The sequence below is a fragment of the Bombina bombina genome, chromosome 2, assembly GCF_027579735.1.
Source record: "Bombina bombina isolate aBomBom1 chromosome 2, aBomBom1.pri, whole genome shotgun sequence".
Lineage (NCBI taxonomy): Eukaryota > Metazoa > Chordata > Amphibia > Anura > Bombinatoridae > Bombina > Bombina bombina.
Window position 1 is genome coordinate 1327925711 of NC_069500.1, and position 23710 is coordinate 1327949420.

Below are 23710 nucleotides of genomic sequence, written 5' to 3' on the forward strand. Positions count from 1 at the left end.
AACTCCGAAACTCTTCGAGCCGAGGAGATAGCTACTAGAAACAGAACTTTCCAAGATAAAAGTTTAATATCTATGGAATGCAAAGGTTCAAACGGAACCCCTTGAAGAACCTTAAGAACTAAATTTAAACTCCATGGCGGAGCAACAGGTTTAAACACAGGCTTAATTCTAACTAAAGCCTGACAAAACGCCTGAACGTCTGGAACCTCAGCCAGACGTTTGTGCAAAAGAATAGACAGAGCAGAAATCTGTCCCTTTAAGGAACTAGCAGACAATCCTTTCTCCAATCCCTCTTGGAGAAAGGATAAGATTCTAGGAATCCTGACTTTACTCCATGAGTAACCCTTGGATTCACACCAATGAAGATATTTACACCATATCTTATGATAGATTTTCCTGGTGACAGGCTTTCGAGCCTGAATTAAGGTATCAATGACCAACTCGAAAAACCACGCTTTGATAGAATCAAGCGTTCAATCTCCAAGCAGTCAGACGCAGAGAAATTAGATTTGGATGTTTGAAAGGACCTTAAAGTAGAAGGTCCTGCCTCAGCGGCAGAGTCCATGGTGGAAAGGATGACATGTCCACCAAATCTGCATACCAAGTCCTGCGTGGCCACGCAGGAGCTATCAAATTCACCGAAGCTCTCTCCTGCTTGATCTTGGCAATCAGACGAGGGAGCAGAGGAAACGGTGAAAACACATAAGCCAGGCTGAAGGACCAGGGCGCTGCTAGAGCATCTATCAGCGCTGCCTTGGGATCCCTGGACCTGGACCCGTAACGAGGAAGCTTGGCGTTCTGACGAGACGCCATGAGATCCAGTTCTGGTTTGCCCCATAGTTGAATAAACTGGGCAAATACCTCTGGATGGAGCTCCCACTCCCCCGGATGAAAAGTCTGCCGACTTAAAAAATCCACCTCCCAGTTCTCTACTCCTGGGATATGGATAGCTGAGAGATGGCAAGAGTGAACCTCTGCCCATAGAATTATCTTTGAAACCTCCAACATCGCCAGGGGGCTCTTTGTACCCCCCTGATGGTTGATATAGTCTACAGTCGTGATGTTGTCTGACTGAAATCTGATAAACCTGACCGCAGCTAGCTGAGGCCAAGCCTGAAGAGCATTGAATATCGCTCTTAGTTCCAGAATGTTTATTGGAAGGAGGGCTTCCTCCTGAGTCCATGAACCCTGAGCCTTCAGGGAGTTCCAGACTGTGCCCCAGCCCAGAAGAATGGCATCTGTCGTCACTATAGTCCATTCTGGCCTGCGGAAGCTCATTCCCATGGACAGATGGACCCGAGATAGCCACCAGAGAAGAGAATCTCTGGTCTCTTTATCCAGATTTAGCAGAGGGGACAAATCTGTGTAATCCCCATTCCACTGATTGAGCATGCAAAGTTGTGGTGGTCTGAGATGTAGGCGGGCAAACGGAACTATGTCCATTGCCGCTACCATTAAGCCGATTACTTCCATACACTGAGCCACTGACTTTGTCAGATATCTCGATCTTGCGATCAAAGAAGAGAGGAGCACCAGGCGAAATCGGTATAAATAAAACTTAGCTTTTATTTAGCTTACAGCTCATCTTTAAAACTCATAATTAAAAACATTAACAACAGATAGCGTAGCACCCTCTATTGCTTACGCGTTTCGGCGATAGCCATAGTCATAGCATGAGAGGTTCATTTACAAAACTTTCATTTAAAAGCCCCAATACCCTTTGATTGGTTAAAAACTTTCTTTGAAATCTGACTACTCGCTATCTGATAGGTTGTTTTTTCTTTGACGTTCATTTACTCATTCAGTTACTGAACAGGTGTGTGTTTCTCCTGTCAGAGGTAAAAAAGGGGTGTGTATAGGAATTTAACTCTAAACTTTTGTGTATTCTCTGAACACCTATGTTAACTATAGGATGTCTTTTTTTATCTATTATTTTATTTTAAATGAATTGAAATATAATTGACAAAATAACTCCTAACTTTCGAGATATCTGACAAAGTACTACGAAGGGATTTGGATTGAGCACAGGCACCAAAGAAAACAAAGAAAATGAAGATATTATCGACAAACCCTGTGAAAAAGAAAGGATTTCCTTTGTATGCTGTGGTCTAAACAACCATTCAAAGAACAAAGTCTAAGAGCCGAAGCGGTATTTGACCGTCACAGGTGTGACCGAGGAGGGAGCGCGAACCCCTTTGCAGCTGATGCCTGACGGATTTGGGGCGACTCCTGTGGACCGGCACACATAGACGAGACGCAAGACACGGCACAAGCAGCGGTGAGAGGTACTCACCATTTCCGCAAGGAGCGGGTAAGAATCTGCACGACTAAACACACAAATGGTTTTTGTTTTACCACAGCAGATTGACATTATCACCAAGTGTTGTTTTTGAACACAGCAACACAATATTGTCACATTAGAGCTATACTAAGCCATAGGAAATATCCTGGATCACAGGCTGATATATGATACAAAAAGTGATTTACATAGTCTTTTGGTGCTTGGACTCACATTGTGTTCATATTTGTAACTGAGCCACTGACGGCTGAGAAGTGGAATAAAGAGCACGGCAGGAAGTTAGAAGCTTTGACAACCTGACCTCTATCAGAAAAATCTTCATTTCTACTGAATCTATCAGAGTTCCTAGGAAGGAAACTCTTGTGAGAGGGGAGGGAGAACTCTTTTCTTCGTTCACCTTCCACCCATGAGACCTCAGGAATGCCAGAACAATGTCCGTATGGGACCTGGCGATTTGAAAATTTGACGCCTGTATCAGAATGTCGTCTAGGTAAGGAGCCACCGCTAAGCCTCGTGGCTTTAGAACCGCCAGTAGGGACCCTAGAACCTTCGTAAAGATTCTTGGTGCCGTGGCTAACCCGAAGGGAAGAGCCACAAACTGGTAATGCCTGTCTAGGAAGGAAAACCTGAGAAACCGATTATGATCTCTGTGTATCGGAATGTGGAGATAAGCATCCTTTAAGTCCACGGTAGTCATACATTGACCCTCCTGAATCATAGGTAGGATGGTTCGAATAGTCTCCATCTTGAAGGATGGGACCCTGAGAAATTTGTTTAGGATCTTGAGAACCAAGATTGGTATGAAAGTTCCCTCTTTTTTGGGAACTATAAATAGATTTGAATAGAATCCTTGCCCCTGTTCCTCCCTTGGAACTGGGTGGATCACTCCCATGACCAGAAGGTCTTCAACACAACGTAAGAATGCCTCTCTCTATCTGGTTTGCAGATAATTGTGAGAGATGAAATCTCCCTTTTGGAGATGAGGCATTGAAATCCAGAAGATATCCCTGGGAAACAATCTCCAGAGCCCAGGGATCCTGGACGTCTCTTGCCCAAGCCTGGGTGAAGAGAGAAAGTCTGCCCCCAACTAGATCCGTCTCGGATTGGGGGCTACTCCTTCATGCTGTTTTAGAGGCAGCAGCAGGTTTTTTGGCCTGCTTTCCCTTGCTCCAAGCCTGGTTGGGTCTCCAGACTGGCATGGACTGGGCAAAATTTCCTTCTTGTTTTGCAGTAGAGGAAGTTGAAGCTGCGCCACTCTTGAAGTTTCGAAAGGAACGAAAATTAGTCTGTTTGGTCTTTAATTTGTTGGACCTATCCTGGGGAAGGGCGTGGCCTTTTCCTCCAGTAAAATCAGAAATGATCCCCTTCAGTCCAGGCCCGAATAGGGTCTGCCCTTTGAAGGGAATGTTGAGAAGCTTAGACTTTCAAGTAACGCCAGCTGACCAGGATTTAAGCCATAGCACCCTACGCGCCTGAATGGCAAAACCTGAATTCTTAGCCGTTAGCTTTGTTAAATGAAAAATGGCGTCAGAAATAAATGAATTGGCTAACTTAAGAGCTTTAAGCCTGTCTAGGATATCATCCAACGGGGTCTCCACCTGTAGAGCCTCTTCAAGAGACTCGAACCAGAAAGCCGCTGCAGCAGTGACTGGGGCAATGCATGCAAGAGGCTGGAGAATAAAACCTTGTTGTATAAAGATTTTCTTAAGGAAACCCTCTAATTTTTTTATCCATTGGATCTAGGAAAGCACAACTGTCCTCGATGGGGATAGTTGTACGCTTAGCTAGGGTAGAGACTGCTCCCTCCACCTTAGGGACCGTCTGCCACGAGTCCCGTGTAGCGGCAGGAGGGGGAGAGAATGGTACACCTGGTCTATCCCATTCCTTCGTAATAATTTCTGAAAACCTCTTAGGGATTGGAAAAACATCAGTGTAAACAGGTACTGCAAAGTATTTGTCCATTTTACACAATTTCTCTGGGACTACAATGGTGTCACAGTCATCCAGAGTTGCTAAAACCTCCCTGAGCAGCAAGCGGAGGTGTTCAAGCTTAAATTTAAATGCTGTCATTTCAGAGTCAGACTGAAGTAACGTCTTCCCTGAATCAGAAATGTCACCCACAGATAGAAGCTCTCCTGCTTCGGCTTCTGTACATTGTGAGGGTATATCAGACATAGCTACTAAAGCGTCAGAAAGCTCTGTATTTGTTCTAGCCCCAGAGCTGTCTCGCTTTACTTGTAACCCTGGCAGTTTGGACAATACCTCTGTGAGGGTATAATTCATAACTGCCGCCATGTCTTGGTAAGGTAAATGCATTGGACGCGCCAGATGTACTTGGCGTCACTTGCGCGGGAGATATTGGTTCTGACACATTGGGAGAGCTAGGTGGTTTAACCTCCCTTTTGTCAGTCTGAGAAACCTATGGTGATAAATCTTTAAAACCCATAATAAGGTCTTTATAACTTATCGAAAGTTCAGTGCATTTGGTACACATTCTAAGAGGGGGTTCCACAATGGCTTCTAAACATAATGAACAAGGAGTTTCCTCTATGTCAGACATGTTTAACAGACTAGTAATGAGACCAGCAAGCTTGGAAAACACTTTAATAAATGTGAAAAAGCAATTAAACAAAAACGGTACTGTGCCTTTAAGAGAAAAAAACTACCACATAAACTGCAAAACAGTGTTAAAAAGTAGTAAACTCTACGAAATTTTTACAATGTGTATAAGAGACTAAAGCAGCATTGCACCCACTTGCAAATGGATGATTAACCCCTTAGGCCCCAAACCGGATTAGAAAAACGGTAAAACCGTTAAAAGACAGTCAAACACACTGCCACAGCTCTGCTGTGGCTCTTACCACGATTTTTGCAGGATAAAAACCCTCTATAGCAGTCCTAGCTGCCAGAGGACTCTTTAGGGAAGCTGGATGTCTCAGTCTGAATATAAACTGCGCATAAAGTGCACGAAAATAGGCCAGTCCCACCATGCACTCAATGTCAGAGGGCCTTAAAAAAGTACTCCTAGGAGTGATCTAACAAGCCATGTGGAAAACTAGGCCCCAAATAAAGATTTATCACCCTCAGAGAAAACAGAATTTATGCTTACCTGATAAATTTATTTCTCTTGTGGTGTATCCAGTCCACAGATTCATCCTTTACTTGAGGGATATTCTCCTTCCCAACAGGAAGTGGCAAAGAGAGCACACAGCAGAGCTGTCCATATAGCTCCCCCTCTAGCTCCACCCCCCAGTCATTCGACCGAAGGTTAGGAAGAAAAAGGAGAAACCATAGGCTGCAGTGGTGACTGTAGTTTAAAAATAAAAACCACCTGTCTTAAAATGACAGGGCGGGCCGTGGACTGGATACACCACAAGAGAAATAAATTTATCAGGTAAGCATAAATTCTGTTTTCTCTTGTAAGGTGTATCCAGTCCACGGATTAATCCTTTACTTGTGGGATACCAATACCAAAGCTTTAGGACACGGATGAAGGGAGGGAACAAGACAGGTACCTTAACCGGAAGGCACCACTGGCTTGTAAAACCTCTCTCCCAAAAATAGCCTCCGAAGAAGCAAAAGTATTGAATTTGTAAAATTTGGCAAAAGTATGCAGGGAAGACCAAGTCGCTGCCTTACAAATCTGTTCAACAGAAGCCTCCTTTTTAAATGCCCATGTGGAAGCCACTGCTCTGGTAGAATGAGCAGTAATTTTTTCAGGAGGCTGCTGGCCAGCAGTCTCATAGGCCAAACGGATGATGCTTTTCTGACAAAAGGAAAGAGAGGTAGCGGTCGCCTTCTGACCTCTCCTCTTACCAGAATAGATAACAAACAAAGAAGTTGTTTGTCTGAAATCCATAGTTGCTTGTAAATAGAACTTTAAAGCACGAACCACATCAAGATTGTGTAACAGACGTTCCTTCTTCGACGAAGGATTAGGACACAGAGAAGGAACAACAATTTCCTGGTTAATATTCTTATTAGACGCAACCTTAGGAAGAAAACCGGGTTTGGTACGCAAAACTACCTTATCTGCATGGAACACCAGGTAAGGTGAATCACACTGTAAAGCAGATAACTCTGAAACTCTTTAAGCAGAAGAGATAGCTACCAAAAACAAAACTTTCCAAGATAAAAGCTTAATATCTATGGAATGTAAAGGTTCAAACGGAACCCCTTGCAGAACTGAAAGAACTAAATTCAGACTCCATGGCGGAGCCACAGGTCTATAAACAGGCTTGATTCTGACTAAAGCCTGACTAAACGTTTAAACGTCTGGTACCGCTGCCAGACGTTTGTGAAAAAGAATAGACAAAGCAGATATCAGTCCCTTTAAGGAACTAGCTGTTAATCCTGTCTCCAATCCGTCTTGGAGAAAGGACAAAATCCTGGGAACCCTAACCTTACTCCATGAGTAACCCTTGGATTCGCACCAAAAAAGATATTTTCGCCAAATCTTATGGTAGATTTTCCTGGTGACAGGCTTTCTAGCCTGACTCAGGGTATCAATAACCGATTCAGAGAAACCACGCTTTGATAGAATTAGGCGTTCAATCTCCAAGCAGTCAGACGCAGAGAAATTAGATTTGGATGTTTGAAAGGACCTTGTATTAGAAGGTCCTGCCTCATTGGTAGTGTCCATGGTGGCGCAGATGACATGTCCACTAGGTCTGCATACCAGGTCCTGCGTGGCCACGCAGGCGCTATTATAATCACCGAAGCCCTCTCCTGCTTGATTCTGGCAACCAGACGAGGGAGGAGAGGAAACGGTGGAAAAACATAGGCCAGATTGAAGGAGCAAGGCGCTGCTAGAGCATCTATCAGCACCGCCTGGGGATCCCGGGACCTGGATCCGTAAAAAGGAAGTTTGGTGTTCTGACGGGACGCCATCAGATCCAATTCTGGAGTGCCCCATAGCTGAGCAAATACCTCCGGGTGGAGTTCCCACTCCCCCGGGTGAAAAGTCTGATGACTTAGAAAATCCGCCTCCCAGTTGTCTACTCCTGGGATGTGAATTGCTGAGAGATGGCAAGAGTGATCCTCCGCCCATCTGATTATTTTGGCTACTTCCATCATTGCTAGGGAACTCCTTGTTCCGCCTTGATGATTGACGTAAGCTACAGTCGTGATCTTGTCCGACTGAAATCTGATGAATTTGGCCGCAGCAAGCTGAGGCCATGCCTGAAGCGCGTTGAATATCGCCCTCAGTTCCAGAATGTTTATCGGGAGAAGAGCTTCTTCCAGAGACCATAAGCCCTGAGCTTTCAGGGAGTCCCAGACTGCACCCCAGCCCAACAGACTGGCGTTGGTCATTACGATGATCCACTCTGGTCTGCGGAAACACATTCCCTGATACAGGTGATCCTGAGACAACCACCAGAGAAGAGAATCTCTGGTCCCCTGGTCCAACTGTATTTGAGGAGACAAATCAGCATAATCCCCATACCACTGTTTGAGCATGCATAGTTGCAGTGGTCTGAGTTGTATCTGAGCAAAAGGGACTATGTCCATTGCCGCTACCATTAGTCCGATTGTCTCCTTGCACTGAGCTACAGATGGCCGAGGAATGGAATGAAGAGCTCGGCAAGTAGTGAAGAGTTTTAACTTTATGATCTCCGTCAGAAATATTTTCATTTCCACCGAGTCTATTAGGGTTCCTAGGAAGGAAAAACTTGTGAGGGGGGAGAGAGAACTCATTGTGATGTTCACCTTCCACCCGTGAGACCTCAGAAAGGCCAATACAATTTCCGAGTGAGACTTGGCTCTGTGGAAAGTCGACGCCTGAATTAAGATGTCGTCTAGATAAGGCGCCACTGCTATGCCCCGCGGTCTTAGAACCGCCAGGAGGGACCCTAGCACCTTTGTGAAAATTCTGGGAGCATTGGCCAACCCGAAAGGAAGAGCCACAAACTGGTAATGCTTGTCCAGAAAGGTGAACCTGAGAAACTGGTGATGATCTTTGTGGATAGGAATGTGCAGATAGGCATCCTTTAGATCCACGTTGGTCCTATATTGACCCTCCTGGATCATTGGTAAGATTGTCCGAATGGTCTCCATCTTGAATGATGGGACTCTGAGGAATTTGTTTAGAATTTTGAGATCCAGGATTGGTCTGAAAGTTCCTTCTTTCTTGGGAACCACAAACAGGTTTGAGTAAAACCCCAGCCCTTGTTCCGCAATTGGAACTGGGTGGATCACTCCCATTGAATGCAGGTCTTCTACACAGCGTAAAAACGCCTCTTTCTTTGTCATGTCTGTAGACAGACGAGAAATGTGGAACCTTCCCCTTGGAGGGGAGTCCTTGAATTCTAGAAGATATCCCTGGGATACTATCTCTAAGGCCCAGGGATCGTGTACGTCTCTTGCCCAGGCCTGAGCGAAGAGAGAGAGTCTGCCCCCTACTAGATCCGGTCCCGGGGGCTACCCCATCATGCTGTCTTAGAGGCAGCTGCAGGCTTCTTGGCCTGTTTACCCTTGTTCCAGAACTGTTAAGGTTTCCAGGCTGCCCTGGGTTGTGAAGTGTTACCCTCTTGCTTTGCAGCAGGGGAGGATGAAGCGAGACCGCTCCTGAAATTCCGAAAGGAACGAAAATTATTTTGTTTGTTCTTCGTCTTGAAGGACTTGTCCTGGGGGAGAGCATGGCCTTTTCCCCCAGTGAATCCTGAAATAATCTCTTTCAATTCAGACCCGAAGAGGGTCTTTCCTTTGAAAGGGATGTTCAATAGTTTGGATTTTGACGACACATCGGCCGACCAGGACTTTAGCCATAGCGCCCTTTGCGCGCTAAAATGGCGAAACCTGATTTTTTTTTTACGCTAACTTAGCTAGTTGGAAAGAGGCATCTGTGATAAAAGAATTAGCCAGCTTAAGAGCCTTAATTCTGTCCATAATGTCCTCATATGAGGTCTCCGTCTGGAGCGCATCTTCCAGCGCCTCGAACCAGAAAGCAGCTGCAGTGGTTACAGGAACAATGCACGCAATAGGTTGGAGAAGAAAACCTTGTTGAACAAAAATTTTCTTAAGTAAACCCTCTAATTTTTTATCCATAGGGTCTTTAAAAGTACAACTGTCTTCGATTGGTATAGTTGTGCGTTTAGCTAGTGTAGAAACAGCCCCCTCCACCTTAGGGACCGTCTGCCACGAGTCCCGCATGGGGTTAGATATGGGGAACATTTTCTTAAAAACAGGAGGGGGAACAAAGGGAATACCTGCTTTATCCCACTCCCTAGTAACGATATCCGCAATCCTCTTAGGAACCGGGAACACATCAGTGTAAACAGGAACTTCTAGGTACTTGTCCATTTTACACAATTTCTCTGGAACCACCATAAGGTCGCAGTCGTCCAGAGTAACTAATACCTCCCTGAGCAATAAGCGGAGGTGTTCTAGTTTAAATTTAAAAGCCAACGTATCTGAGTCTGTCTGAGGAGCAACCTTTCCCGAATCGGAAATTTCTCCCTCAGACAGCACATCCCTCGCCCCCATTTCAGAGCGTTGTGAGTGTATATCGGATACGGCTATCAAAGCATCAGAATCTGTTCTTAAAACAGAGCTATCACGCTTTGCAGGTAACACAGGCAGTTTAGATAAAAACACTGAGAGGGTATTATTCATAACTGCCGCCAAGTCTTGCAAGGTAAAAGAGTTAGACGCACTAGAGGTGCTAGCCGTCGCTTGAGCAGGCGTAACTGGTTGTGACACTTGGGGAGAGGTTAACGGGCTAACCTCATTACCTTCTGTCTGAGAATCATCTTGGGCCACATTTTTAAGTGCAACAATATGTTCTTTAAAATGTATAGACATAGTACAAGTGGGACACATTCTGAGAGGAGGTTCCACCATGGCTTCTAAACACATTGAACAAGGATTTTCCTTGGTGTCAGACATGTTTAACAGACTAGAAGTAAGACAAACAGACTTAGAAATCACTTTAATTAAGTAAAAACACACTTTGAAAAAAATGTTACTGTGCCTTTAAGAGATAAAAAAGGCACACAATTTTGCAAAACAGTGAAAAATGCAGCAAACTTTTCGAAATTTTTACAGTATGTACCTAAAGCATTAGTAAGATTGCACCACTAGCAATAAAAACGATTAACCCCTTAATGCCCAAACCGGATCGACAGTAAGCCAACAAACCGGTTAAAACCACTTCAGCACCTTGCCACAGCTCTGCTGTGGCCCTACCTGCCCTTAGGAACCAGATTTGTGGGGGAAAAGCTTCTTATAGGCCCTCAAACTGCAGCAGGACCCTCCATGTGAAACAGCCTGAACTTCTAGTCAAATATAACTGCGCATCTGATGCGCAAAATTAGGCCCCTCCCACCTTACTCCGGTGCTGTGAGGCCTAAAGAAACACTCCTAAGTGTTTTAATAATAGCCATGTGGGTAACAACCCCTGAAAGAAACCCAAAGGAACCTTCAAAGTGTCTCAAAAAACGAAATTTTTCAATAAAAACCGTTTGCCATTAAGTAGTGTCAACCAGCATAAACTAGCCCTGTTATGTAAGCTTGCAATTCCATACTTAGTCTCTGAATACAGCTTACCCTTCCCTCATGGGGATATTATCAGTCTTTTCTAGCATTATCACAGTCTTGTCTAGAAATAAATGACTGAACATACCTTATTGCAGCCTAACCTGCAAACCGTTCCCCCAAACTGAAGTTTTCTTGCACTCCTCAGTCCTATGTGGGAACAGCAGTGGATTTTAGTTACAACATGCTAAAATCATCTTCCTCCCTGCAGAACTCTTCATTCCTTTCTGCTAGAGAGTAAATAATACACACCGGTACCATTTAAAATAACAAACTTTTGCTTGTAGAAAATAAAAACTACATTTCTAACACCACATTCACTTTACCCTTCCGATTGCTTAGAGCCGGCAAAGAGAATGACTGGGGGGTGGAGCTAGAGGGGGAGCTATATGGACAGCTCTGCTGTGTGCTCTCTTTGCCCCTTCCTGTTGGGAAGGAGAATATCCCACAAGTAAAGGATGAATCCGTGGACTGGATACACCTTACAAGAGAATAAACGTTTTTTCTGTAAGTTATGCAAACGTTTTTACACTAAGTAATATGAGAGTTAACATGAATATTACCCTTATCTTGTAAGCATGATCCCAGTCGTCGTTAAATCACTGTATCAGGCTTACCTCAAATATATCAGGCATTGTCAGCATTTTCTAGACCTTATCATCTCTCTAGAAAAAAATATACTGAACATACCTCAAAGCAGGGGATCTGCAAACCGTCCCCCCAACTGAAGTTTTCTTTCCATACTCTTCAGTTATGTGTGAGAACAGCAATGGACCTTAGTTACAAACCGCTAAGATCCTCAACCTCCAGGCAGATTCTTCTTCCAATTTCTGCCTGAGAGTAAAACAGTACAACGCCAGTACCGTTTAAAAATAACAAACTCTTGATTGAAGGTAAAAACTACACTAAGTCACCACATATCTCTTGAAACTTCCTTTCTTGTCGAGAGTTGCAAGAGAATGACTGGGGGTGGCAGTTAGGGGAGGAGCTATATAGACAGCTCTGCTGTGGGTGTCCTCTTGCAACTTCCTGTTGGGAAGGAGAATATCCCACAAGTAATGGATGAACCCGTGAACTGGATACACCTTTACAAGAGAAACAACCTTTTTCTTCAAACAGAAACATTAAATAACTGGAAGACAATGGAACAGAGACAGGAGGATGAACAGTCAGTTGAACATTTTTTTTAGTTTCTGCCTATCTCCAAGTAGGGGATTTTATTATAAACCCAAAGATCTCCAGCTTCATGTGAAAGATAAAGAGTGGACAGTAATATTGAAAGAAGTCTAATGTAACCAACAGAGTAAGGAATAGACCCAAATGTAATAATGAAAATTACCCTGAAGTATCCTGCTCTTGTTCAGCTTGTACCATGTTTCTCAAACTTGCATCTGCCAGGGCTTGTGTGAAATGTGTGTATGGTGCCATGAAGCAGTAATGGTACAAGCCAGGCCGGAGATTAGATGAGCCCAAACGCTGAGCTTTTCCTTGCGTTTTACTGGGGTTTGACGATAAGGCCTCAAATTGGGATGCCAGATTAGTCCCAAACAGTGTTTTCAGTAACTATTGAAAATAATGTAACACAAAACATTAGATACACACGCATGTAAAAAAAACAGAATTTATGTTTACCTGATAAATTACTTTCTCCAACGGTGTGTCCGGTCCACGGCGTCATCCTTACTTGTGGGATATTCTCTTCCCCAACAGGAAATGGCAAAGAGCCCAGCAAAGCTGGTCACATGATCCCTCCTAGGCTCCGCCTACCCCAGTCATTCGACCGACGTTAAGGAGGAATATTTGCATAGGAGAAACCATATGATACCGTGGTGACTGTAGTTAAAGAAAATAAATCATCAGACCTGATTAAAAAACCAGGGCGGGCCGTGGACCGGACACACCGTTGGAGAAAGTAATTTATCAGGTAAACATAAATTCTGTTTTCTCCAACATAGGTGTGTCCGGTCCACGGCGTCATCCTTACTTGTGGGAACCAATACCAAAGCTTTAGGACACGGATGAAGGGAGGGAGCAAATCAGGTCACCTAAATGGAAGGCACCACGGCTTGCAAAACCTTTCTCCCAAAAAATAGCCTCAGAAGAAGCAAAAGTATCAAACTTGTAAAATTTGGTAAAAGTGTGCAGTGAAGACCAAGTCGCTGCCCTACATATCTGATCAACAGAAGCCTCGTTCTTGAAGGCCCATGTGGAAGCCACAGCCCTAGTGGAATGAGCTGTGATTCTTTCAGGAGGCTGCCGCCCGGCAGTCTCGTAAGCCAATCTGATGATGCTTTTAATCCAAAAAGAGAGAGAGGTAGAAGTTGCTTTTTGACCTCTCCTGTTACCAGAATAAACAACAAACAAGGAAGATGTTTGTCTAAAATCCTTTGTAGCATCTAAATAGAATTTTAGAGCGCGAACAACATCCAAATTGTGCAACAAACGTTCCTTCTTCGAAACTGGTTTCGGACCCAAAGAAGGCACGACTATCTCCTGGTTAATGTTTTTGTTAGAAACAACTTTTGGAAGAAAACCAGGTTTAGTACGTAAAACCACCTTATCTGCATGGAACACCAGATAAGGAGGAGAACACTGCAGAGCAGATAATTCTGAAACTCTTCTAGCGGAAGAAATTGCAGCCAAAAACAAAACTTTCCAAGATAATAACTTAATATCAACGGAATGTAAGGGTTCAAACGGAACCCCCTGAAGAACTGAAAGAACTAAGTTGAGACTCCAAGGAGGAGTCAAAGGTTTGTAAACAGGCTTGATTCTAACCAGAGCCTGAACAAAGGCTTGAACATCTGGCACAGCTGCCAGCTCTTTGTGAAGTAACACAGACAAGGCAGAAATCTGTCCCTTCAAGGAACTTGCAGATAATCCTTTCTCCAATCCTTCTTGAAGAAAGGATAGAATCCTAGGAATCTTTACCTTGTCCCAAGGGAATCCTTTAGATTCACACCAACAGATATATTTTTTCCATATTTTGTGGTAAATTTTTCTAGTTACAGGCTTTCTGGCCTGAACAAGAATATCAATAACAGAATCTGAGAACCCTCGCTTTGATAAGATCAAGCGTTCAATCTCCAAGCAGTCAGCTGGAGTAGGACCAGATTCGGATGTTCGAACGGACCTTGAACAAGAAGGTCTCGTCTCAAAGGTAGCTTCCATGGTGAAGCCGATGACATATTCACCAGATCTGCCTACCAAGTCCTGCGTGGTTACGCAGGAGCTATCAAGATCACCTACGCCCTCTCCTGATTGATCCTGGCTACCAGCCTGGGGATGAGAGGAAACGGCGGGAATACATAAGCTAGGTTGAAGGTCCAAGGTGCTACTAGTGCATCTACTAGAGTCGCCTTGGGATCCCTGGATCTGGACCCGTAGCAAGGAACCTTGAAGTTCTGACGAGAGGCCATCAGATCCATGTCTGGAATGCCCCACAGTTGAGTGATTTGGGCAAAGATTTCCGGATGGAGTTCCCACACCCCCGGATGCAATGTCTGACGAATCAGAAAATCCGCTTCCCAAGTTTCCACTCCTGGGATGTGGATTGCAGACAGGTGGCAGGAGCGAGTCTCCGCCCATTGAATGATTTTGGTCACTTCTTCCATCGCCAGGGAACTCCTTGTTCCCCCCTGATGGTTGATGTACGCAACAGTCGTCATGTTGTCTGATTGAAACCGTATGAACTTGGCCCTCGCTAGCTGAGGCCAAGCCTTGAGAGCATTGAATATCGCTCTCAGTTCCAGAATATTTATCGGTAGAAGAGATTCTTCCCGAGACCAAAGACCCTGAGCTTTCAGGGATCCCCAGACCGCGCCCCAGCCCATCAGACTGGCGTCGGTCGTGACAATGACCCACTCTGGTCTGCGGGAGGTCACCCCTAGCGACAGGTTGTCCAGGGACAGCCACCAACGGAGTGAGTCTCTGGTCCTCTGATTTACTTGTATCTTCGGAGACAAGTCTGTATAGTCCCCATTCCACTGACTGAGCATACACAATTGAAATGGTCTTAGATGAATGCGCGCAAAAGGAACTATGTCCATTGCCGCTACCATCAAACCTATCACTTCCATGCACTGTGCTATGGAAGGAAGAGGAACGGAAGGAAGTATCCGACAAGAGTTTAGAAGTTTTGTTTTTCTGGTCTCTGTCAGAAAAATCCTCATTTCTAAGGAGTCTATTATTGTTCCCAAGAAGGGAACTCTTGTCGACGGAGATAGAGAACTCTTTTCCACGTTCACTTACCATCCGTGAGATCTGAGAAGGGCCAGGACTATGTCCGTGTGAGCCTTTGCTTGAGGAAGGGACGACGCTTGAATCAGAATGTCGTCCAAGTAAGGTACTACAGCAATGCCCCTTGGTCTTAGCACCGCCAGAAGGGACCCTAGTACCTTTGTGAAAATCCTTGGAACAGTGGCTAATCCGAAAGGAAGCGCCACGAACTGGTAATGCTTGTCCAGGAATGCGAACCTTAGGAACCGATGATGTTCCTTGTGGACAGGAATATGTAGATACGCATCCTTTAAATCCACCGTGGTCAAGAATTGACCTTTCTGGATGGAAGGATTGTTCGAATGGTTTCCATTTTGGACGATGGAACCTTGAGAAACTTGTTTAGGATCTTGAGATCTAAGATTGGTCTGAACGTTCCCTCTTTTTTGGGAACTACGAACAGATTGGAGTAGAACCCCATCCCTCGTTCTTTTAATGGAACAGGATGAATCACTTCCAGAAGATAACCTTGGAAGACTATTTCTAGCGCCCAAGGATCCAGAACATCTCTTGCCCAAGCCTGAGTGAAGAGAGAGAGTCTGCCCCCCACCAAATCCGGTCCCGGATCGGAGGCCCGCATCTCATGCTGTCTTGGGAACAGTGGCAGGTTTCTTGGCCTGCTTTCCTTTGTTCCAGCCTTGCCTTGGTCTCCAGGCTGGATTGGCTTGAGAAGTATTACCCTCCTGCTTAGAGGACGTAGCACTTGGGGCTGGTCCGTTTCTGCGAAAGGGACGAAAATTAGGTTTATTTTTGGCCTTGAAAGACCTATTCTGAGGAAGGGCGTGGCCCTTGCCCCCAGTGATATCAGAGATAAACTCTTTCAAGTCAGGGCCAAACAGTGTTTTCCCCTTGAAAGGAATGTCAAACAATTTGTTCTTGGAAGACGCATCCGCTGACCAAGATTTTAACCAAAGCGCTCTGCGCGCCACAATAGCAAACCCAGAATTTTTCGCCGCTAACCTAGCCAATTGCAAGGTGGCGTCTAGGGTGAAAGAATTAGCCAATTTAAGAGCACGAATTCTGTCCATAATCTCCTCATAAGAAGAAGAATTACTAATAATCGCCTTTTCTAGCTCATCGCACCAGAAACACGCGGCTGTAGTGACAGGGACAATGCATGCAATTGGTTGTAGAAGGTAACCTTGCTGAACAAACATCTTTTTTAGCAAACCTTCTAATTTTTTATCCATAGGATCTTGGAAAGCACAACTATCTTCTATGGGTATAGTGGTGCGCTTGTTTAGAGTAGAAACCGCCCCCTCGACCTTGGGGACTGTCTGCCATAAGTCCTTTCTGGGGTCGACTATAGGAAACAATTTTTTAAATATGGGGGGAGGTACGAAAGGTACACCGGGCCTGTCCCATTCTTTATTAACAATGTACGCCACCCGCTTGAGTATAGGAAAAGCTTCGGGGGGCCCCGGGGCCTCTAGGAACTTGTCCATTTTACATAGTGTTTCTGGAATGACCAGATAATCACAATCATCCAAATTGGATAACACCTCCTTAAGCAGAGCGCGGAGATGTTCCAACTTAAATTTAAAAGTAATCACATCAGGTTCAGCTTGTTGAGAAATTTTTCCTGAATCTGAAATTTCTCCCTCAGACAAAACCTCCCTGGCCCCCTCAGACTGGTGTAGGGGCCCTTCAGAAACAATATCATCAGCGGCCTCATGCTCTTCAGTATTTTCTAAAACAGAGCAGTCGCGCTTTCGCTGATAAGTGGGCATATTGGCTAAAATGTTTTTGATAGAATTATCCATTACAGCCGTTAATTGTTGCATAGTAAGGAGTATTGGCGCGCTAGATGTACTAGGGGCCTCCTGTATGGGCAAAACTGGTGTAGACGAAGGAGGGGATGATGCAGTACCATGCTTACTCCCCTCACTTGAGGAATCATCTTGGGCATCATTTTTACTAAATTTATTATGACATAAATCACATCTATTTAAATGAGAAGGAACCTTGGCTTCCCCACAGTCAGAACACAATCTATCTGGTAGTTCAGACATGTTAAACAGGCATAAACTTGATAACAAAGCACAAAAAACGTTTTAAAATAAAACCGTTACTGTCACTTTAAATTTTAAACTGAACACACTTTATTACTGCAATTGCGAAAAAGTATGAAGGAATTGTTCAAAATTCACCAAAATTTCACCACAGTGTCTTAAAGCCTTAAAAGTATTGCACACCAAATTTGGAAGCTTTAACCCTTAAAATAACGGAACCGGAGCCGTTTTTATATTTAACCCCTTTACAGTCCCTGGAATCTGCTTTGCTGAGACCCAACCAAGCCCAAAGGGGAATACGATACCAAATAATGCCTTCAGAAAGACTTTTCTATGTATCAGAGCTCCACACACATGCAGCTGCATGTCATGCTGTTCTCAAAAACAAGTGCGCCATACCGGCGCGAAAATGAGGCTCTGACTATGATTAGGGAAAGCCCCAATAGAATAAAGTGTCTAAAACAGTGCCTGCCGATATTATTTTATAAAAAATACCCAGATTAAATGATTCCTCAAGGCTAAATATGTGTAAATATGATCGATTTAGCCCAGAAAATGTCTACAGTCTTAATAAGCCCTTGTGAAGCCCTTATTTACTGTGTGAATAAAAATGGCTTACCGGATCCCATAGGGAAAATGACAGCTTCCAGCATTACATCGTCTTGTTAGAATGTGTCATACCTCAAGCAGCAAAAGACTGCTCACTGTTCCCCCAACTGAAGTTAATTCCTCTCAACAGTCCTGTGTTGAACAGCCATGGATTTTAGTAACGGTTGCTAAAATCATTTTCCTCATACAAACAGAAATCTTCATCTCTTTTCTGTTTCAGAGTAAATAGTACATACCAGCACTATTTTAAAATAACAAACTCTTGATTGAATAATAAAAACTACAGTTAAACACTAAAAAACTCTAAGCCATCTCCGTGGAGATGTTGCCTGTACAACGGCAAAGAGAATGACTGGGGTAGGCGGAGCCTAGGAGGGATCATGTGACCAGCTTTGCTGGGCTCTTTGCCATTTCCTGTTGGGGAAGAGAATATCCCACAAGTAAGGATGACGCCGTGGACCGGACACACCTATGTTGGAGAAATATGCTGATGTATCACAAAGCATTGAGTAATATATCAACAATGGAGAACATAAAAAGTTCATTTCAAATTTACCTGCTGAACACAAACAGTGGACATCACAGGTTCTCTGCTGAAACATGATTTTAGATATCCTAGTATTTCTTCAACACACTGTAAAAAAACAAAAAAATATTTAAAGGGACATGAAACCCAAAATGTTTTATTCAAATAAAAATATGTAAACTTGTAAAATCACAAAAAAAGTGAAATAACAAACAAAAATGTGATGAAGCGCCAGGGTTATTTGATGACAAAGTCGTGTACAGTAATAAAATGGTAACTTATGTGGGTCTTACTCACACTTCATAGAGCTATACCACAGCTCTAAGTAAAAATGCTCATGTGAATCATTCAAATGAAGATGGACCAGGGAACATCAAGATGGATTAAAACTTAAATTATGCTTACCTGATCATTTTCTTTTCATCTGTACGGGGAGAGTCCACAGCTGCATTCATTACTTTGGGTAATACAGAACCTGGCCACCAGGACGAGGCAAAGACACCCCAGCCAAAGGCTTAAATACATCCCCCACTTCCCTCATCCCCCAGTCATTCTGCCAAGGCTACAAGGAACAGAAGGAGAAATATCAGTCATTCAAAAAAAAGTGCCAGAAAAACGAAAAAAAAAAAGAATTTAAGGCCGCCCACAGAAAAAAAAAAAAAACGGTCGGGGAGCTGTGGACTCTCCCCGTACAAAAGAAAAAAAAATTATCATCAGGTAAGCATAATTTAAGTTTTTCTTCGTAAAATGGGGAGAGTCCACAGCTGCATTCATTACTTTTGGGAAATCAATACCCAAGCTTATAGAGGACACTGAATGCAAACGGACGGGGGGAAAAAGGCGGCCTATTCTGATGGCACCACAGCCTGACACAACTCGGATTCCCGATAAAAAAACTACTTCAACAAAAGCAGGAAGAACAAAAATAGGGAAAGAGGACAAGGTAACTGCCCATTAATTAGAAACATAAGGATCTCAGTCAGAGATCATTCTAAATTCTGGACTTCACTGAGCACAAAAGCCTCTGAGGAGACAAAAGTCCCACTCTCTAGAAGCACACAAATGAAAACCTCTCCATGAACAATGGCAAGGGAGACAACAAACAAACTCCCACACCATATTCTCCCTAACCGAAAGAAGGGAAGCATCAGATAACAAGGTTCGAAAGAACCTCCAGAAACAATCTCCGAAGATTTAAGGACAAAACAAAAAGAGAAGCCCCTAGCATAACTCGAAAAAGAGCAGCTACCAGGCTGCAAGAGGACAAAGTATCATAGAAAAAACTCTACCGACGGAGGAGAGCAAAGAAAGGAAAAATTCCAGACCATCCGTAATCTTCCGACATTTCTCTGCAAACCTCCTGTGACGAAAGGCAAAGAATGACTGGGGGATGAGGGAAGTGGGGGAGGTATTTAAGCCTTTGGCTGGGGTGTCTTTGCCTCCTCCTCGTGACCAGGTTCTGTATTTCCCAAAAGTAATGAATGCAGCTGTGGACTCTCCCCGTTTTAAAAAGAAAAAATCACAAGCCACTTGGTGCAAAAGAAATAAGATAAGAAACACATAGTCAAACACTAAAATGCCAATTTTCGGCATTTTAATTTGAACACATGTGCAGCTCATCGCAAAGTCCTGGCCCTTCTTATGACATCAGAGTCCCAGGGTCCAATCAAATCCAACACACGTTTCAAGGTGCTTCATCACATCTCCTGATTCATATAGAGCACACAATTTTAACCAACTTTCCAATTTACTTCCATTATCTAATTTGCTTTGTTCTATTGGTATCCTTTGTTGAAAAGCATACCTAGTTAGGTAGGCTCAGGAGCTTGGAGTTAATTGCTGATTAGTGGCTGTTCATATATGCCAGTTGTCATTGGCTTACAGATGTGTTCAGCTAGCTCCTTCATTAAAGGACACAAATAAAATGTTATTAACCCCTTAACGACCGAGGACGTGCAGGGTACGTCCTCAAAAAAAGGCAGTTAACGCCTGAGGACGTACCCTGCACGTCCTCGGTGTGGAAAGCAGCTGGAAGCGATCCTGCTCGCTTTCAGCTGCTTTCCGGTTATTGCAGTGATGCCTCGATACGGAGGCATCCTGCAATAACATTTTTAAGCCATCCGGTGCAGAGAGAGCCACTCTGTGGCCCCCTCTGCACCGGAGATCGGTGGCTTACTTCGTTGGTGGGTGGGAGCCGGACCGGGAGGCGGGTGGCGGCCATTGATGGCCCTCGTGATGTGGAGGGGGGGCTGGATCGTGGGCGGGGATGCGAGGGGGCGCGCACTGACGCGCGCACGTGCACGGGAGGGTGGGGGAGGGCGCGTGCACGGGGAAGGAGCGGGTGGGAACCGCTAAACACAGAAATTTTTTTGTAGGAAAATGAAAACAAACAGTAAAATAAAATAATCAAATCAGAGAAAAACAACAATCAGTTAGGTGGTGGGGGTTGGTTTGTGGGGAGGGGGAAGCTACACTACAGAAAAACCGGGCAAAAAAATAAAAAAAAACATATTTTTTTGCAAACTGGGTACTGGCAGACAGCTGCCAGTACCCAAGATGGCCCCAATTAAGGCAGAGGGGAGGCTTAGGGAGCGGTTTTGGGGGGGATCAGGGAAGTTGGGGGCTAAGGGGGGGACCCTACACAGTAGCATATGTAAATATGCTAAAAAAAATTGTTTTATTATTTTAAAAAACCCTTTTATTTTAGTACTTTCTGCCAGTACTTAAGATGGCGGGGACAATTGTGGGGTGGGGGAGGGAAGGGAGCTGTTTGGGAGGGATCAGGGGGTGGGATGTGTCAGGTGGGAGGCTGATCTCTACACTAAAGCTAAAATTAACCCTGCAAGCTCCCTACAAACTCCCTAATTAACCCCTTCACTGCTAGCCATAATACACGTGTGAGGCGCAGCAGCATTTAGTGGCCTTCTAATTACCAGAAAGCAACGCCAAAGTCATATATGTCTGCTATTTCTGAACAAAGGGGATCCCAGAGAAGCATTTACAACCATTTGTGCCATAATTGCACAAGCTGTTTGTAAATGATTTCAGTGAGAAACCTAAAATTGTGAAAAATTTAACGTTTTTTTTAATTTGATCGCACTTGGCGGTGAAATGGTGGCATGAAATATACCAAAATGGGCCTAGATCAATACTTGGGGTCGTCTACTACACTAAAGATAAAATTAACCCTACAAGCTCCCTAAAAGCTCCCTAATTAACCCCTTAACTGCTGGGCATAATACACGTGTGGTGCGCAGTGGCATTTAGCGGCCTTCTAATTACCAAAAAGCAACGCCAAAGCCATATATGCCTGCTATTTCTGAACAAAGGGGATCCCAGAGAAGAATTTACAACCATTTATGCCATAATTGCACAAGCTGTTTGTAAATAATTTCAGTGAGAAACCGAAAGTTTGTGGAAAACTTTGTGAAAAAGTGAACAAGTTTTTGTATTTGATCGCATTTGGCGGTGAAATGGTGGTATGAAATATACCAAAATTGGCCTAGATCGATACTTTGGGGTGTCTACTAAAAAAAAATATATACATGTCAATGGCTATTCAGGGATTCCTGACAGATATCAGTGTTCCAATGTAACTAGCGCTAATTTTGAAAAAAATTGGTTTGGAAATAGCAACGTGCTACTTGTATTTATTGCCCTATAACTTGCAAAAAAAGCAAAGAACATGTAAACATTGGGTATTTCTAAACTCAGGACAAAATTTAGAAACTATTTAGCATGGGTGTTTTTTGGTGGTTGTAGATATGTAACAGATTTTGGGGGTCAAAGTTAGAAAAAGTGTGTTTTTTTCCATTTTTCCTCATATTTTATATTTTTTTTTATAGTAAATTATAAGATATGATGAAAATAATGCTATCTTTAGAAAGACCATTTAATGGCGAGAAAAACAGTATATAATATGTGTGGGTACAGTAAATGAGCAAGAGGAAAATTACAGCTAAACACAAACACCGCAAAAATGTAAAAATAGCCTTGGTCCCAAACGGACAGAAAATGGAAAAGTGCTGTGGTCATTAAGGGGTTAATAATTGGAAAGCTGTAGCTATCTATGAATCTTAAAGGAAAAATGTTTAGTTTTCATTTCCCTTTAAGTAATATGCTAAAAATTTAATTTGTCAAAAATGTAAAAGAGGTTTACAGAGAGGACACTGGGGAAAAATCACAATGATAAAAAAAAAAACAAAAAAAAAAACATAACCTAATAAATGTATATACAAGATGCTAACGCATTCAAGATTATAACTAAATCTTTTAAAAAAAAAACATAATTTATGCTTACCTGATAAATTTATTTCTCTTGTAGTGTATCCAGTCCACGGATCATCCATTACTTGTGGGATATTCTCCTTCCCAACAGGAGGTTGCAAGAGGATCACCCACAGCAGAGCTGCTATATAGCTCCTCCCCTCACTGCCATATCCAGTCATTCGACCGAAACAAGCCTAGAAAGGAGAAACCATATGGTGCAGTGGTGACTGTAGTTTAAAAATTTAGACCTGCCTGAAAAGGACAGGGCGGGCCATGGACTGGATACACTACAAGAGAAATAAATTTATCAGGTAAGCATAAATTATGTTTTCTCTTGTTAAGTGTATCCAGTCCACGGATCATCCATTACTTGTGGGATACCAATACCAAAGCTAAAGTACACAGATGATGGGAGGGACAAGGCAGGAACTTAAATGGAAGGAACCACTTCCTGTAGAACCTTTCTCCCAAAAACAGCCTCCGAAGAAGCAAAAGTATCAAATTTGTAAAATTTGGAAAAAGTATGAAGGGAAGACCAAGTTGCAGCCTTGCAAATCTGTTCAACAGAGGCCTCATTTTTAAAGGCCTAGGCGGAAGCCACAGCTCTAGTAGAATGAGCTGTAATCCTTTCAGAAGGCTGCTGTCCAGCAGTCTCATAGGCTAAACGGATTATACTCCGAAGCCAAAAAGAAAGAGAGGTTGCCGAGGCCTTCTGACCTCTCCTCTGTCCAGAGTAAACAACAAACAGGTTAGATGTTTGGCGAAAATCTTTAGTAGCCTGCAAGTAAAACTTCAAGGCACGGACTACGTCTAGATTATGCAAAAGACGTTCCTTCTTTGAAGAAGGATTAGGACATAATGATGGAACAACAATCTCGATTGATATTCTTGTTAGAAACCACCTTAGGTAAAAACCCAGGTTTTGTACGCAGAACAACTTTATCTGAATGAAAGATCAGATAAGGAGACTCACAATGTAAGGCATATAACTCTGAGACTCTTCGAGCCGAGGAAATAGCCATCAGAAAAAGAACTTTCCATGAAAGAAGTTTGATATCAATAAAATGAAGGGGTTCAAACGGAACCCCTTGAAGAACTTTAAGAACCAAGTTTAAGCTCCATGGAGGAGCAACAGGTTTAAACACAGGCTTAATTCTAACTAAAGCCTGACAAAATGCCTGA

The 23710-nt window shown here is 43.5% G+C and overlaps 1 protein-coding gene across 1 annotated transcript in view; it reads right to left on the reverse strand.

Moving 5' to 3' along the window:
• HTT (huntingtin) overlaps window positions 1-23710 on the reverse strand; it is a gene marked incomplete in the record, with an annotated part of 1068170 nt that overhangs the window by 557206 nt on the left and 487254 nt on the right. The window contains 2 exon segments of the mRNA XM_053704193.1: window positions 12174-12397; window positions 18290-18367. Coding sequence (XP_053560168.1) covers window positions 12174-12397; window positions 18290-18367 — 302 coding nt within the window.